The sequence below is a fragment of the Arvicola amphibius genome, chromosome 6, assembly GCF_903992535.2.
Source record: "Arvicola amphibius chromosome 6, mArvAmp1.2, whole genome shotgun sequence".
Classification (NCBI taxonomy): Eukaryota; Metazoa; Chordata; class Mammalia; order Rodentia; family Cricetidae; genus Arvicola; species Arvicola amphibius.
Genome location: NC_052052.2, coordinates 36,210,354 through 36,225,597, shown reverse-complemented (window position 1 = coordinate 36,225,597; position 15,244 = coordinate 36,210,354). Strand labels below are relative to the sequence as shown.

General features: G+C 48.0%; 1 protein-coding gene across 12 annotated transcripts in view; it reads right to left on the bottom strand.

Moving 5' to 3' along the window:
• LOC119816217 (selection and upkeep of intraepithelial T-cells protein 9-like) overlaps positions 1-12,138 on the bottom strand; it is a 120,535-nt gene extending 108,397 nt beyond the window's left edge. For 7 of the 12 annotated variants that reach the window (XM_038332650.1, XM_042055222.1, XM_042055223.1 and 4 more), the window contains exon 1: positions 11,963-12,090. Coding sequence is in view for 2 of the 12 variants with exons in the window: in XM_038332643.1 (XP_038188571.1) it covers positions 11,963-12,092 (130 nt within the window). In the remaining 10 variants the exon portion in view is untranslated. Of the gene's footprint in view, positions 1-2,579; positions 2,746-11,962 lie in introns of all 12 variants that reach the window. The other 5 variants (XR_005285705.1, XR_005285704.1, XM_038332644.1 and 2 more) reach the window with 2 other exon arrangements.
• Between the last annotated feature and the right edge of the window lie 3,106 nt (positions 12,139-15,244).

Genomic DNA, 15,244 nt, shown 5'->3' with positions numbered 1-15,244 from the left:
GAGAAAATGCCGCCATCAGATTGGCTTGTAGGCTTTTTTCTTGATTGTTGATTTACGATTGATGTGGAAGGGTGGTAAATCACCTGAACAGGTGGTCCTGGAGCATATTAGACAGTAACGAACAAGCTGAGGGAGCCAGCCAATAAACAGTGTTCCTCCATAGTGTCTGCTTCAGTTCCCGCCATGGACTACCTTAGCGGACTATGACCAGGCTATGTAAACCAAATAAACCCTTGCCTCCCCGTGTTGCCTTTAGTCGTGGTGTTTTATCTCAGCAATAGAAACCAAAGGAAGATAGTGGGACACAGAGACGAGAGCGAGCAGGTGCTCAACAACTAGTATGTGGCTAGTCTTGGAGGCCTGAGTATGTGACCGTCATTTTCTTTCATAGTCAAGCCTGTAACTCTAAGAACCCAGGATGCTAATTATTATTTGAATTTATTATTCCATGATCCCAAGAATATTTCAACTCAGCGGCTCAAAAATGTTCATATGTTAGGGACCTGAGATGCTTAGAACTGCCCTATATTTCCTGAGACATGGCCATCCCTGTGCACTTATTTGAAAGATATGTTGAGCCCATTCTGCATGTGTTTATCTACTCTATGGCCCTCAGTTATGGATTATGATTATCCCTGTTTTCCAGATGAGAAAACTGAAGCATGAAGCAGTGAAGTGGCTTTCTTGAGGTAAGGGAAGTAGTAGCTCGTGGTCCCATAACTGCAGCTTCCAGGTGGTAAAGATGCTATCCCAGGAAGATGGAGGCACCTGGGTGGTCCAGAGCTGCTTTGCTGCAGAATCACCCTGAGAGCCACTCCGCCAGATGTCCCTGTCCTCAGCTCAGGCTGTGGATGGTGATAGAGATCTCCAATGACCAGTGTTGTTGGGATAGACACGGTCTTCCCTCTGTATCTTAGCCTTAATCACTCCTTCCTCTTGCTACCTTTCAAAGGCACGTTCCCTCCCTAGCCTTCAGTTCTGCATCCCCCAGGCAAAACCAGCCACATTCTTTGGGCTAGAGTCCAAGTTTACTTAAGAAGAGGAAAATGGTATTATGGAGATTACAATAGCTTCAAGAAACAGAGCATCGGTGTACCCGTGCATGACCACAAGAATGCTCACCAGCTCTGGAGCTTCCTGTCGGGTACGTTTCAAGCCTTGTCTGAAGCTGGTGGCCATAGGGAGGGAAATAGGGGATCGAAATGAAGCCAAGCAACCAGGTGGTATCACCCCACTGCTCTTGGAGTCTAGGAAGAAAACCAAAGATACCCCATCCTCACGCCCCACAGTCCTAAGAGACAGGCATAGCTCAATTCACATTCTCTGAAATGGAGCTGTGGGTGGCTGGTGTGTGTGTGTGTGTATGTGTGTGTATGTGTTTGTGTGTGTATGTGTGCATGCATAAGAACACTCCTTCATTCATGAGTAGGTAGGTGTGGTGAATAGTATGGAGAACTGGGGCTCCTCATCATGCATTCTATACCCTAAGTCTAAGTCATATATGAAGAAGTTTGCTGCTCAAACTCCCCCCAGACCTACCATGGAGCTCTGGATTTGGATTCCTGATTAGTAGAGTAGAATGGGAAAGAATAAAGAGACTTATGGATTTAACTCTTTCCAAAACATTTTTTTTTTAATTTTGTGTATTTATTTATTTATTTTAGGAAGGAAAAAAGAAAACGATTAAAGTAAAATTCCTGGGGCCAGGAGAAGCCAGAAGTCTGGCTCACATCTCCTGCTGGATAATTATCTGGCATTTAGCACCCCTCTTCCCAGCAGTTGTAATTAGCAGGGAAATGAAGATGCTGTCATCCTACCTCCCAGCTTCTCTCTGCTGCCCAGAGGCCATGGGAGAAGCTCAGAAAGAGAGGGGACCAGTGCAGCAAACGGAATGGAGGCTAGATATCAGAAGGTTCTTTGATCCAGGAGGATCATCAATAGGACAGTAACTGAGGGTCTTCTGGGAAGACTTTCTGCCTCTGCCACCCACAGCCATCTCTCTTCCTTGAATTCCTACAGTGGGTGTAGGCTGGTCTGCACCCCTTCCTACGGGAAGCTATCCTGGCTTCAATTAAATAACTGTACTCTAGCAGGGTCTTACTACATCAACTCACATTGTCCCAATGCCTCTTTCATGCCTGCCTCTGTTAGGCCTTGGATGGAGACGAGGTAGAGCCACCTGTTGCCAAAAGAGATACGAATCTACTTGGACACATACAAGGTCAAAAGTAGCAAGAAGTTAATGAGGCAGAATTTTCTGCTTAGTGAGGAGGATCTTGGTGAAAGGAAAAGTTGTGTGGAGTAGTGTGGGTTTTAACAATGAAGAAATAATTCTTAGAGGAAGCTTCCAGCAATCAGTACTTGTTAACAAAGTCTCTGCCTGTTTGGCTATTGTTCTCATCCTTCGTCCAGCATCCACTCTCTATCTCTTCCAGGAAAGTTTGTCTACCATCCCCAGGCTAATCTGGACCCTCTGGGCTCTCACAACCAATTCTCAACAGCCTCACCCTGGCTCAAAACACCCCCCCAGGGAGCAACCTGGAACATAAGGGACCCAGAAACACAAAACAGAGTCTTACCTTGAAAGATTGGAAAGTTGAAATTAAATCAGAAAGGTCCATAAATGGCAGGCCAAGGAAAGACACAACTATTCTGTAGGAGAATGTGAGCTTTTCCAGATCAGTGTTGGGATCACCGAAGGGATGGGTGGCAGAGAATGATTGGCAGAAGTCGGGATACATAAACCTGGCAGAGACACAGAAAATATAAACCCAATCCTAGCAGGTTAGGGTGGTCTAGACCAGAAAGCAGCCAGGAGAATGGAGGAGACAGAGGCCACAAGTTTTGGAGCCCCAACCACCCTGGTGGCTGCAGCACTGGGTCAACAGCCAGCTATTCCAATTATTCATAGAAATCAATTTCATTCCACAGAGGCTCAGATAAAACTCCTGTTGCCAGACGACAGTAATGGATGAGAAGCTTAGGCTGAGAAGATAAGAGGGGCCCAGAGTAGGGTGATCAGGTGGGGCTTCGCAGGCTGGGGGCAGCGTGGTTAGAGGTTATCGAAACATCCCTTCAAATAGCGAAGGTTCAGCGCCAGCCAGATCAGCTGTGGCATGTGTGTGGAGGAACAAGCCAGCCCCTCCCCAAGCCTGACCCTTGAGGCCCAGGTGGAAGGTCCTTGAGTGTTATTCCTACCAATAGGGAGAAACTAGTTCAATCTTGACTGAGGTGGTGGCACAAAAGATAAGACTACAAAGCAAGAAGCCCGCTGAGGTCCTGACCATCTGAGGCCCAGGAATTGTGTGTGTGTATGTCTGTGTGTGCGTGTGTGAATTGTGCGTGCGTGTGTGTATGTGTATATCTCTCTCTTTCTCTCTCTCTCTCTCTCTCTCTCTCTCTCTCTCTCTCTCTCTCTCTCTCTCTATCTTTCTTTCTTTCTATGTGTAGCACTGGGAAAAGAATGGCTCATTTGCACCACTCAGGAGAGAGTAGCAAGCCAGAGAAATCCCACTCTTGTCTCATCTGAGCAAGAACAGAAAGGCTGAGTCCCTATTACACCTGCTGGGAAACGATCCCAGGCAGCTCTCTTTCCAAGGCATAAAACAGAAAGGGGTGTAGAAGAAGGGGTTCTCCAGGGGAAGAGAAGTACCATGAGAGACACTAGGGTTCCCATAGAAGAATGGGAACCGGAGGAGGAGGATGCCCAGGTGAGCAGTCAGAAGGGGAACTAGAGAGTAACTCCAACAGTAAACTACTGGCTCTTATGTCTTGCTATTCAGCCTGCTGGGCATCACCCTGTGTATTTCACACAAAGTAACCAATGTCAACCCCATGACCATCCTCACTTTTGACCAGAGGAGACCAACATTTTGAAGTGAAGTAAATGTTTTGGGAACACTTACTGTTCCCAAAGCCACAACTAGAGAGGATGGAGCTGGCATGTGGATGCAGGCAGCCCGACTTCATCACACGGCTACAATGAGATCCGTTTAAAAAGGGTGTGCTCTATGTGAGACCAACACAAGGCACCCACGGAAGCATTGTATCCCTCGTGCCTCCAGCAGCCTGTGCCCATGGTGTCAAAGCTGAGACTCAGAGAAGCAGTTTGTCCACAACTGCATTTCAGAGAACTGGCAGGGCTGGCAGGTGGACCTAGCCCTCTTCCAGGTCACTTCTAGATCTCCCCCGATGAAGAGTGGGATGACTTGCTGGGCATCCTCTAGAGAAGGACAGGACTGAGGCCCAACCCCGTCCCGCTCTATCCAGACAGCTTTTCCTCACAGCTGCAAGTTGAGGCATCCGGAGGTCGGCCTGAGAGGCCCCATCTACCAACACTCAGGCTGGGAGAAGATAAGGCCTTTTATCTCTGCAGAGGGTTCAATAGTTTATTCCCATCCAGGGCAGTGGGGTGCCTGGTGCCCGTTCCTGGAAGGTGTCCAGGACAGATGTGAGGTCCTTCCTACCCTTCTCTCTAGCACGTGCTCCTCTCCGCACCCAGCTGTCACCATCAGGAAACATCTTGGATGCAGCATGTTTACACAGGCACCAGGTCTGGGGGAAAATAACCACCTTGACCTTAGAGCTCTGGCCAGCAAGACAACGAACTGGAAGGAACATCATAGCTCTGGAGTGATCCTAAACCAACTTGCTTTCCTGGCTTTACCACCTTCTAACTGTTCGATTAAGCTATTATTACATCTCACTTTATTCTAACTCCATCTTGGGCAGTTGTTGCCAGGGCTAAGACAAGTCAGATCAAGTAGGAACTGGAGAGATGGCTCAGCAGTTGAGAGCACTGATTGCTCTTTCAGAGGGCCTGGGTTCAATTCCAAGTGCCTACATGAAGGCTCACAACCATTTGTAACTACAGTTCCAGGATACCTGATGCCCTCTCCTGGCCTTCTGGGACACCGAGCATGTGTGTGTCTACAGAGACAGGCAGAGAAACCATACAGGTAAAAATATAATAATAACAATAACAATAACAATAACAACAACAACAACAACGACAACAATAGAAGATCAAATATTCAGTAGCCTAGTCCTGGATCTGGCCTATAGTTGAGACTGGGAAATTCTCCTCCTTTTCTGCATGCACCACATGAATTTGACTATAGTGAATGAAACAAAATCCTCTGCAGCCCCCAATGAGAGAGCAAGTAACCCACCTCTCTTTCCTAACACTCTCTCAGGCTCTCCACACCCTGCAGAGAGTGGACCACACCCCTTTGGCCTAGTATCCAAGGGCCTCTTGGGTACCCAGCTCTGGTCTCCAGGCCCCAGGTGACTCACTACCCCTGAACAAAGCAGGCCCTATCTTCACCCCTCAGTACATCCTTCAAGGCCTAGATCATCTGCCGCCTCCAGATCCCCGAGGGAGAATGAATCACTTGCTCCGCTGTGCTCCTACAGTTCTGAGCTCATTCTTCTTTGTGCTGTGGACACAGTTGTGTGCATCTGCCTACCAGTGAGCTCTTGCAAGAGGTATCCCCACCATCTCAGCCAATGCCCAGCACAGATTTGTAAATGTTGGCTAATCAGTGGATTGACGAATCCAATCCAATATCCTGGAATGGAAGCAGCTCCTTTAAATGCTTGCCTAGTCCAGGTACCTTCTTTTGCAAATACAGAGGCCTGGAGCTAGGGGCTGGAGAGAGGCTGTGAAGGATAGAGAATGTTGGACAGGTCCAAGGTTGCAGGATGAGCTAGCAGAGGAGGCTCTGGAATCTCAGCTGCCAGTGCAAGACCAAAACAAGGATGGTCATATTTGCTCTACAGTGGGTAGTCCAAGATCCCCCATGGCTCTCCACTTCCCTGTGGAGGAAGGGTCAAGTTATCCTAACTTCCTAGAACCCTTGGAATGTGGTCCGCACGAACCTGTAAACCTGTTGTCCTGTTAACTACACATTCTGGTCACATGGTATCAATCTGGAACCACTCTGGAAGGACCTTCTCCTCAGCTTCTGGGTCCCATTTGCTGTTCTCTCGCTGAGAGGCCCTTCTCTTTCCCCAGCCTAGCCGAATCTAATATCCTCAGGTATAAGTTGAGTTGTCACCTCCACTGAAGATTTCCCTTCATCCCTTCCCCTTTATTCTTTGTCTTCCAACCTAGGGTGTGGTTGCCTTTCTCTACATAGTCAAGGCATCAACCACATCAGAGTTTGTATAGTTTGTGCTGCCAAAAACCAGCACAGACTGGAAAGGAATGAAAATGAGCTACTGAACAATGAATGAATGAATGAAGTATTAGAACAGAAATTCCAGGCCACAGGTAGAAATACTCTCTATCCCAGTGCTCGAGAGAAGGCTCAGTGATTAAGAGCACACACTGCTTTTGCAGAGGACCTGAGTTCAGTTCCTGGCACTCAGGTCAGGTGGTTCTCAACTACTTGTAACTCCAACTCCCAGACATTTGACGGCCTCTTCTGGCCTTCATGGGGCCCTGCATTTATAAGCACATACTTATGCACGGACACACATGCGTATATGTAATTACAAATAAAAATAAAATAATTCATTTTATAAAAGAAATACTGTTAACACCAAAGCAAATTCCGATGCTACAGGAAAAGAAAAGGCTGAGTGGAGAGGAGGTATAGGACGAGCAACAGAACTAAGCTGAAACTAGCTGTTAGCAGGAAGAAGAGGAGGCATTCCGTAAGACCCAGAGAAACAAAATTCCATTTATTTGCCTGAGCTTTGCTTCTTCACCCGCTGATCTCTTTTATTTCTGCAGAACCTTTGAATCACCGAGTCAGCATTGGGAAGGAAAAAAAAAAAATCCTTAGGCAAGGTCAACCAGCGCTTCAGCCCATCAGCCTTTGCCATCCTGACGGGCATACCCGTCTCTGCCAGTCACATGGGGCTGCTCTTTAAGTAGAAGGACCTTTCTCCAGGTGGGAAAGCCAGGAGACCACTTGAGGCAGAAGGAAGTACCCTGGAGGCTGGAGTGGGTATGGCTTTGTTCAAGTAGAAGAGTCTCCAATACAAAAAGAGATAAATCCAGCTAAATACTATGATGAAAACCCCCACATCACAATGTCCTTGTGTTCCAGGGACATTTAGTTCCCCTCGGAGAGTTTACAGTTCAGTATCACAGCCTCCAGGACAGTGTTCGCATGGCTGCATTCTGACATGATAGGAGCCCTGTTCTCTGCAGCCTCAACAGCGTCATCACACACCACACTCACTTCGCTATCCCTCCTATTGCTTTGGCTGGTGGTTCACACCCCCGAGAGAGTGCTTCAGACCTCTGGGTGACTGCTGCTCCCTCCCTGCTACAGGCTTCAGCTCTTTCCCTTAGAGCTGCCAAGCCTGCTCTACATTCCCTGGCTTTAGCCAAATCCCTACTTAGGCACCGGAATCTTCGTCTGGCCCATCTACATCCAGGTATCACATAACTTCCTGTTATAGAAGATACCATTCAGTACTGTCAGGTCTTTCTTATTCTCTGCTATGGCTTTCTGCCAAGCACACAACCTGCAACAATGGTAGGTACTCAAAAACTGTCTACTAATGTTTAAAGGAGTGTTTGGAGAGCGCTGTGGTTTGGATACCATTTGAGTGTTAGCCACCCACATTTATGTATTTGAAACTTGGTTCCCCAGGGAAATAATGTTGAGGTGGAAGGACCTTAAAGACCTGGAGCCTAGGACAAGGTAATCAGGTCATGGGAGCACAGCCCTCAGAAAAAAAAAAAAAAACTGTTGTCCTGAGTGGACCCTCATTAGTTCTTTTCCAATCAATGCAGCCCATTGTAAAGTGGCTACCCACGCATGTGGCTGTTTCCTTCCCGTTGCTCCACCATGCTTCTCATGTAGTCATGGAACTTTTACTGGGATGTTGGCACTGTACCGTTTAAACCTTCCATTGCCAGATCCATGAGCCAAACAAACCTCCATCCTTTAAAGAGAATAGCAAAACGTGGGCATTTTTCTTATAGCATTTCTAAAAAGACTAATATTGAGACCTTGAGAAGGAAAAGTTTTGGAACTTTTACATCATCCCCAGTGTCAGAGTGTTGACTTTCCACTTTCTTCCACAAAGTCTACATTGTTGGAGGAAGGCTCCATTCATACCTCAGGCTCGTAACAACAGCAGGGCTTTTCCTTCCAGCCCTAAACAGTACCAGAATGCTGGAGATGCTCTCTCATTCCCACCACTCAACCCCCAGTTGTAAATTCCACACCATTCTGCTGCTGTCCTGTCTACAAGGCTGGGAAGGACCACCCCCTCCGCACAGGACACATAGGGCCTGCCTAGCCTACTCAGAGGAAGGCGGGAGGCAAGTTCTCCTCACTCCATAGCTCCGTCCTTAGCTACAGCTGAACAGAGCCCCACCCAACCCAGAGCCAAAGAGGTAGAAGGATCCACTAACTCATTTGCAATGCTCCATAATTAACACCCAGATCCTTTGATAGCGAAAAGAACCTGTTGTTCTTGAGACATCAAAAAGTACATGATCTCAAAGTTCCAGAGATCTTACGAGAGCACCTAGTCAGAACTCCCAAGTCACCTTTCCATGCCCCTAGCGGAAATGGGAAAATTGAGGCACAAAGATAAGTGAGATCTTATCAGCTACACAAAACTTTAGTCCTCAGCCGGGCGGTGGTGGCGCACGCCTTTAATCCCAGCACTCGGGAGGCAGAGGCAGGCAGATCTCTGTGAGTTTGAGACCAGCCTGGTCTACAAGAGCTAGCTCCAGGACAGGCTCTAAAAGCTGCAGAGAAACCCTATCTCGAAAAAGCAAAAAAAAAAAAAATCTTTCTTTAGTCCTCAAAGAACTTACATGCCCTTTGGAGATGGAGATACCTATTTGATGGATGAATGGATGGATGAATGAGTGGATGAATGGATGAATGAATGAATGAATGAATGAATGATGAATGGAAATTAACATCAATGCCCTGAGGGCTTCTTTCCAACCTCCCTCTAGCAGCACACCTCCTAAGACAGAGAGCACAGGAGGCAGTCTGGGTTGGTCTCAGTGTTGGATAGAACTTCTCTATCCTGGATTTGAACAAGCCTCTCTGCCCTTTCTGGACTCATCTGGGAACCCCCAGGGCTTTTGTGGAGAAACTAATATGGGCGGGAAAATGAAGAATACTGTTTTCCCTAGAATCCTCTTGATCAACAGAAAATAAAAAAGGCAGTCCTCCTGTAAGAAAGGTGGAGTGGAGGGTGAGCTACTGGGAAGTCCCTGGATTGGATATCTCTGGAGGCTGTGGTCAGGAACTTAAAGCAAGGGAAGTGTGAAGTCTTCCCTAGGGCCAATCTATGCTGTTGGCAGGACCTGAGATCCCTCCTGATGACACCATCAAATCCTCAGCAAAGTGACAAAAGCCAGGGAAAAAATTCCCTGTGTAATTAGATTTTCATGGAAAAGGGAGAAGGGTGAAGTTTTCTGTCTGAGTCTGATGGCTTGACCCAGGGGAGAGGGGCTGCAGACTCTCAGTGGCAATGACAGTAGACACACATGACAACCAACTGCAGAGAATCTGAGTGGTCTGTGGCTCAGAAGAGGTCTTAGCAAAACTACGAGGGGCGTGGAGGTCCCAAAGGGCATAAGGATAGTACAGAAGGACGTGTAACTGGTTCAGCTCCTTATTCCTTCATGAGACAGAAACGTATTCAATGTTGACAACATCATCAGATACTGAGGTTTCTATTGTGAACTGCCTAGACTGGGCATCTTGAACATTCTTACGTACATCTTTGCCTAAGGTCTCTTAGATGGGTATCTCCCAGCTCCAAAGAGCTTCCAAGTTCTTTGAGGACTGGAGGACTGCTTCTTTCCTGAGTCTCAACACCTGCTCCCTTCTGCTTCATAATGAACAACACACCCTTCACACTGAGTAAGGCTCTAGTGATCTCTCTGTAAAGGTACACCACAGCACTGTCTGTCACACTGGCAGCCCAGTCATTTAAACAGTTAGAACAACCAGGGGCTGATCGGAATGTATCTTCAGTCTCTGCAGCTGAATCAGGTCGACACAGAGGAGTCGATTCAAGCTCATTAAGTCTATTCCTCAGCCTCCAGACCAGGAGACCAGGCTGTAAGCTAGAGCTAGTCAGTACGAGTTGATTACCTTACATAATATAATAAAAGTGTACAAGTTAGAAAACCTGGATATAACTGGACTTGGCAACTAGCTTGCTGGTACTCAGTCATGGTCATTTCTACTGCCTGAAATTCTCTCTCTCTCTCTCTCTCTCTCTCTCTCTCTCTCTCTCTCTCTCTCTCTCTCTCTCTCTCAGTAAGTTAAGCAAAGTGGTTTCTGCTGCCATCATTTGACAGTGAAGCACTGAATCATAGAGAAGCCAAGTGGTGCATCCAAGGTCCCAAGCTGGTGGGTGGTGACACGGCAATTTGAGCCCAGGTCTTCTTTCTCTGTCAGTGTCCCTGGGGTGCATACTCCAGATGCCGCTGCTCTGTATCTGACAAGAGCATCAGGGCTGAGCTGATTCATGAACCGATGGGCCTCAGCCTCCCTGCAACCCCTGCCTGATGGATTAGTTGACTCTTCTACCCCCAGCATCACTGGCTGGAGACCAAAGAGAGGACAAGAGAGCTGAGTGGAGGAGAGGGTGAGTGGGAGAGAGAGCAGAGGCGGATGAGAACATCTCAGCATCCATCACCAGGGCCAGTTCACTCTGGGATCGCTCTCCTGGACCAAGTTCCCATCTGAAAATCTGTCTTGCCGATAACCTGTCAGTCACTCTCCAGGGTGAACTACTTCCCAGGCTCCTCTGGCCTTCAAGCCTCCTGGGCCCCAGGCAAATGGGCAGCACAGTCAGTTCTGATAGAGAGAAGAGGCAGCGGCTTAGAGGTGGATGTCAGACAGAGCCACATGTTGGCATCAGAGGGACTGTCCATGTCTGCTTGTGACACTCCTCCTAGCAACTCTGAATTTCCACCCTAAATCCCCAAAACTTCTTCTAAAGCCCTGCTGATGTTACTGGGTGTGATGGCTGGTCAGCATTTCTTCTTTGGCCTTATCCTCTTCTTAGGCTGAGTCAGGAGCCCCTGTCCTCTTGTGTGATTGCCACATATTCTGCCTTGTCAGATCCTGTTGGACTCAGAACACAGAAACTTGGCAGAACGGAGGGAAAGAGGGGCCCAGGCCAGCAAGTGTGGGATTGTGCTGCAGAGGTCAAATTCAGAGAGAAAGGTCCCTGCTGTAAATTAGTCCCTTTCCCCTTGCTCTCAGAAAACTGTTGAGAGGTTCTGCTATGGACAGACGTCCACTGATGGACACTCAGGAGTGGGACTCTGCTGGACTGGGTCACAGGCATGGGTGAGATAAGGTCTCAGCCTCTGAAGAGCTTCTGGGTGGTGGGGACAGCTTAGCAAAGAAATCATCAGGACCCAGACTGATAAGTGTTCTTGAGAGACTGGGCAAGTCCAAGAAAGAAGGGATAAGGCAGAAGCAAATTAGCCTGTTGAAAAGAGCTGCAACCTGGACCCAGAGCTAATGCCCATCACACCTGATGAGGCTCACCAGACTTGCAAACCATAGTGATAATGTTATTGTCCTCTGAGCAGGGCTCTGAGGCTTCAGATGTGACTAGATGCTTAGGAAACCCAAGGAAAGCTCCTAAAAAAAGGCAGTGCTATAAGAAGGGCACGTGACCACGAGCACAGCGAGCTGAGTGGACCTCTGGGCCATTCAGGCGTCACCTCTCCCAAGAAGCCATCCAGTTCCTAGATGGATTGCCCATGTCCGTCCCTCTGTCATGAGTATATGAACTGAGTTTGTGAGGGTAGAGCCTGTGTTGCTCACTGCAACATCCTTAGCACCTGCTGCCCATGGCCCTCTGGATGTACACAGGAATAACTAACGAATGACAAAGAACAGGAGAAAAGACAGGCAGAGAAGAAACAGAAGGGAACTGACAAGTAAATCCCCTGTTGTGCCAGGTTGCTTACATGGATGATCAGATTAATTTCCCGACTCACCGCAATAGGCTGAGATGTATAGTGTTCTTCCCATTTTACAGATGAGGAAATGGGGCATAGAGGATCCAGGACTGGGCAGAGCAGAGATAGGCAGCAGGAAGAGAGCTGCTTCCCATGTGCGATCCCACATCCCCTTTGTGGGTATGCAAGGCTCCTTTCATCCTCCTGGGCTACTTCCAATTGGCCTATGGATATTTGGCTGGAACTTCAGGATCCAGAGGGCAGCCCCTCCCCACCCACTGGGCCACCCCAGCCCAGCTGTGCAAACAGACTCCAGCTGGGCTGTTCCACTGAGGATTGGGGGGAGGATGTAGCAGGTCTGACGGGTCAGGATGAGCTGGGCTTTCCTGAGAATAGTTCCAACCCCAAGGTAGCCTAGGATACTTTCTTCCTAGGGCAGGAGAGGGGCTATGATCCTGACTGCAATGCAGTCAACAGTCTGATATTAAAAATAATCGTTCACCACCTGCCTCTGTTCCACATTCATAGGGACCTTGCTTGTTCTGATCTGTGTTGACCTGGCAACCCGAATCTAAGAGTCTTGTGGTGAGTGAGCCTCATGCATTGGATATCAGAGCCTATGCTGGTTACCATTGCAGCACAATGTCTGTAAGTGCCAGTGGCAGGAGAAGATGCCTGATTACCTCATTGGCCTATTCTCCCTACTTGCTGCATCTTTTCCCCCCATTTGCTTTGTGCCCCAGAATCACCCTTCTGTACCACTAACTTCCTCACTCCTATTTCCTGCTGATGGGCCCAAACGCAAGGCCAGGACCTCGGCAGACATTATCATAAGGATCCTATCAAAGGTTGTACAGAAGTCCTGAACACCAGAGTGGGTGCTAGGAGCCAGCCTGCAGAGAGCACTCACAGAATACCCACTGCCTAACACTCACAACTGGAACTTTCCAGCATAGGCTTCCTTCGCTGAGTGATTATTTTTCCTGAAGGACCAGATAATCCCCCTGTAGGAGCAACCAACCACAAAGGCCAGCAACCAGCTGCAAAAGGCCCTTGTGTTCACACTAACACAAACAGAAGCTGCCACCCCCAAGCCAGCATCATGAAGCGCACACGCTCAGCATCCACACTTGGCTCTCAGACAAGCAGACACAGCCTTGCACATACCACCCAGGAAGTCAGGAATCCACCCTGCCCAAGGGCTGACACCAGCATAAAGGGAAGCATAACCTTGTGTGTGTGTGGGGGGGGGTGCCTTCTCACCTCAAAGGCTGCTTAAAAGCTTACCACTTGGAGATCAGACCCTGTGAGTCAGAGGAGCAGTGTGTATTGGCAGGAGGGGACTTTCCAACTCAGGAAAATCTACACCATCCATGCTATGAAATGTTAGTGTGTAGCCAGTGTGGCCCGAATTCTGGATTCCCCAAGGATTTCATCAACCCCATCAAAGACATTTAATGCTCACCTACTATGTACATGATTTTCTAGAAAAACATGGGGTCCCGATGCAAAGTGTGAAGTCAGAAAACTTCAGCTTGTCACCTCATTATTCATGTCTGCTAAGGAGTAGATAAATATTTCTTTCATGCACCGGACATGTTCAGTTCTCTGTTATAGATGCAAACACTGGGACCCAGAGATTCTATGCTGCTCCTCCACGGTGCACAGTTACAGCTGGTCTCGGGTGATTCATGGCAGTCCCTACCTCATGGGGATGTTGTACGGTTACATGAGTTAATTCACACAAAATCTTGAAGGGTGCCTGCCACAAAGTAAGTCGCCAGTAGATATTCCGTCGTAGCGGAAGTGCTTGCTACAGACGTCTTTACAGCACCGTAGCAAAGACAGAGAACTCAAAAATCACTTCCCCTCTTCACTACAACTTTATTGTGTGTTTTCTTGGTCTACCACATTTCTAGCAAATAGCTTTTAGATGTCAATTCTATCCTAGAAACATGAGAGTGTGATCAGCTTTGCACCCAGTGACCAAAGTCCCCTGTGTACAGGCCCCATCTCTTTCCCCCGTCTCTTCTCCTCTCCTTTTTGAGCAAACATTTTCCCCCTTACCACAAACAATACCTACTTCTCCATGGTGCTTGCCCCTGGCTCTGCCGCCTCTGCATTTTTTTTTGTCCAGACTCAAAGCTTTTAATCTCTGCTTCCATGGTCTCTGAGTTCCAGCAGGAGTACCGAGGAGTCCTTCCCCAAGACAGATCCGGAGAGTCTTGTGTCCTGTGATATCCTAGGGATCACGGTGGCTTTCACATCAGATCCCTGCCACCAAAGCCCAGCTCTGCCACTCTGGCTTTGTGACTTTGAACTCCCTGAACCTAAGTGTGTGTATGCGAGAAGTGCGTGAGCTCTCTGGCAGGGCTTGAGTGGAAGAAGAGATTTCATGGCGTGCCCTTCCCTTCACGCTTTTGATTCACACACATGGATTACTCGGGAATCTACTTTCTTCTTTAAGCTTTTCGTGAGTTTTTTTTATGCCTACTATATCTTAACCATACTAAAATCTAATTTATAAAGCAGCAATTCAACACCCAGCCAACATATCAAATCATTTTGAATTTCAATTCAAAGTGATCCATGAAATGTTCGGAAATCTCATATCCCTTGGGAAGAAGTCCTTAACCCTCTTTGAGACATCGGCTCCATTTTGTCTCCAGCTTGGGGGGGGGGGGGTCACACCCATTCTAACTTTTGAGATTAAATAACAACTGTAGTGTCATCCTGTGTTTACTATGATCTCCTTGGGGACACAGGCTAGGTCTGACTCGTGAAATTTAAAGCAGCATCAATACGTTTTTAAATGGACTACGATCTATTTTAACCCTGCGTCTCTCCAGTCATCAGATGATCATCACGTTTGAAATAAGGACTCTGCCCTGAGGGGATTTCCCCCTGAAACTGAGAGCCTTTGCCTCATTCAATCTCTTGCCTTCTTTCCTCTCCTGGAAACCCCTCCACCTTCTGCAGTACCAGCTGCCATCCCAATTTCCAAGCCTCCATTGCTAGCCAAGCAGAGCCTCACACCACCATGCAGGTAGGAGTTGGGACTAGCACCTCAATAGGAACAATGTCCTGTGGTCCACAGCTGGAAGCCTTTAAGAGCATTTGAATGGACCATCAGTTCCCTCCCTAGGCCTTTCAAACTCCAGGGTGACAAATCTAATCCTAGTCGGATAAGGCAGCTAAATTTTCCTGTACACATTTAGCAAGGGGAGACAGGAGGGTGGGGGTGAGCAGGATCTCACCTCACCCAGATGCTCCTCTTATCTGAGTTCTCTGAAGCAGGGGAGAGGGACTCTCTGACTTGGG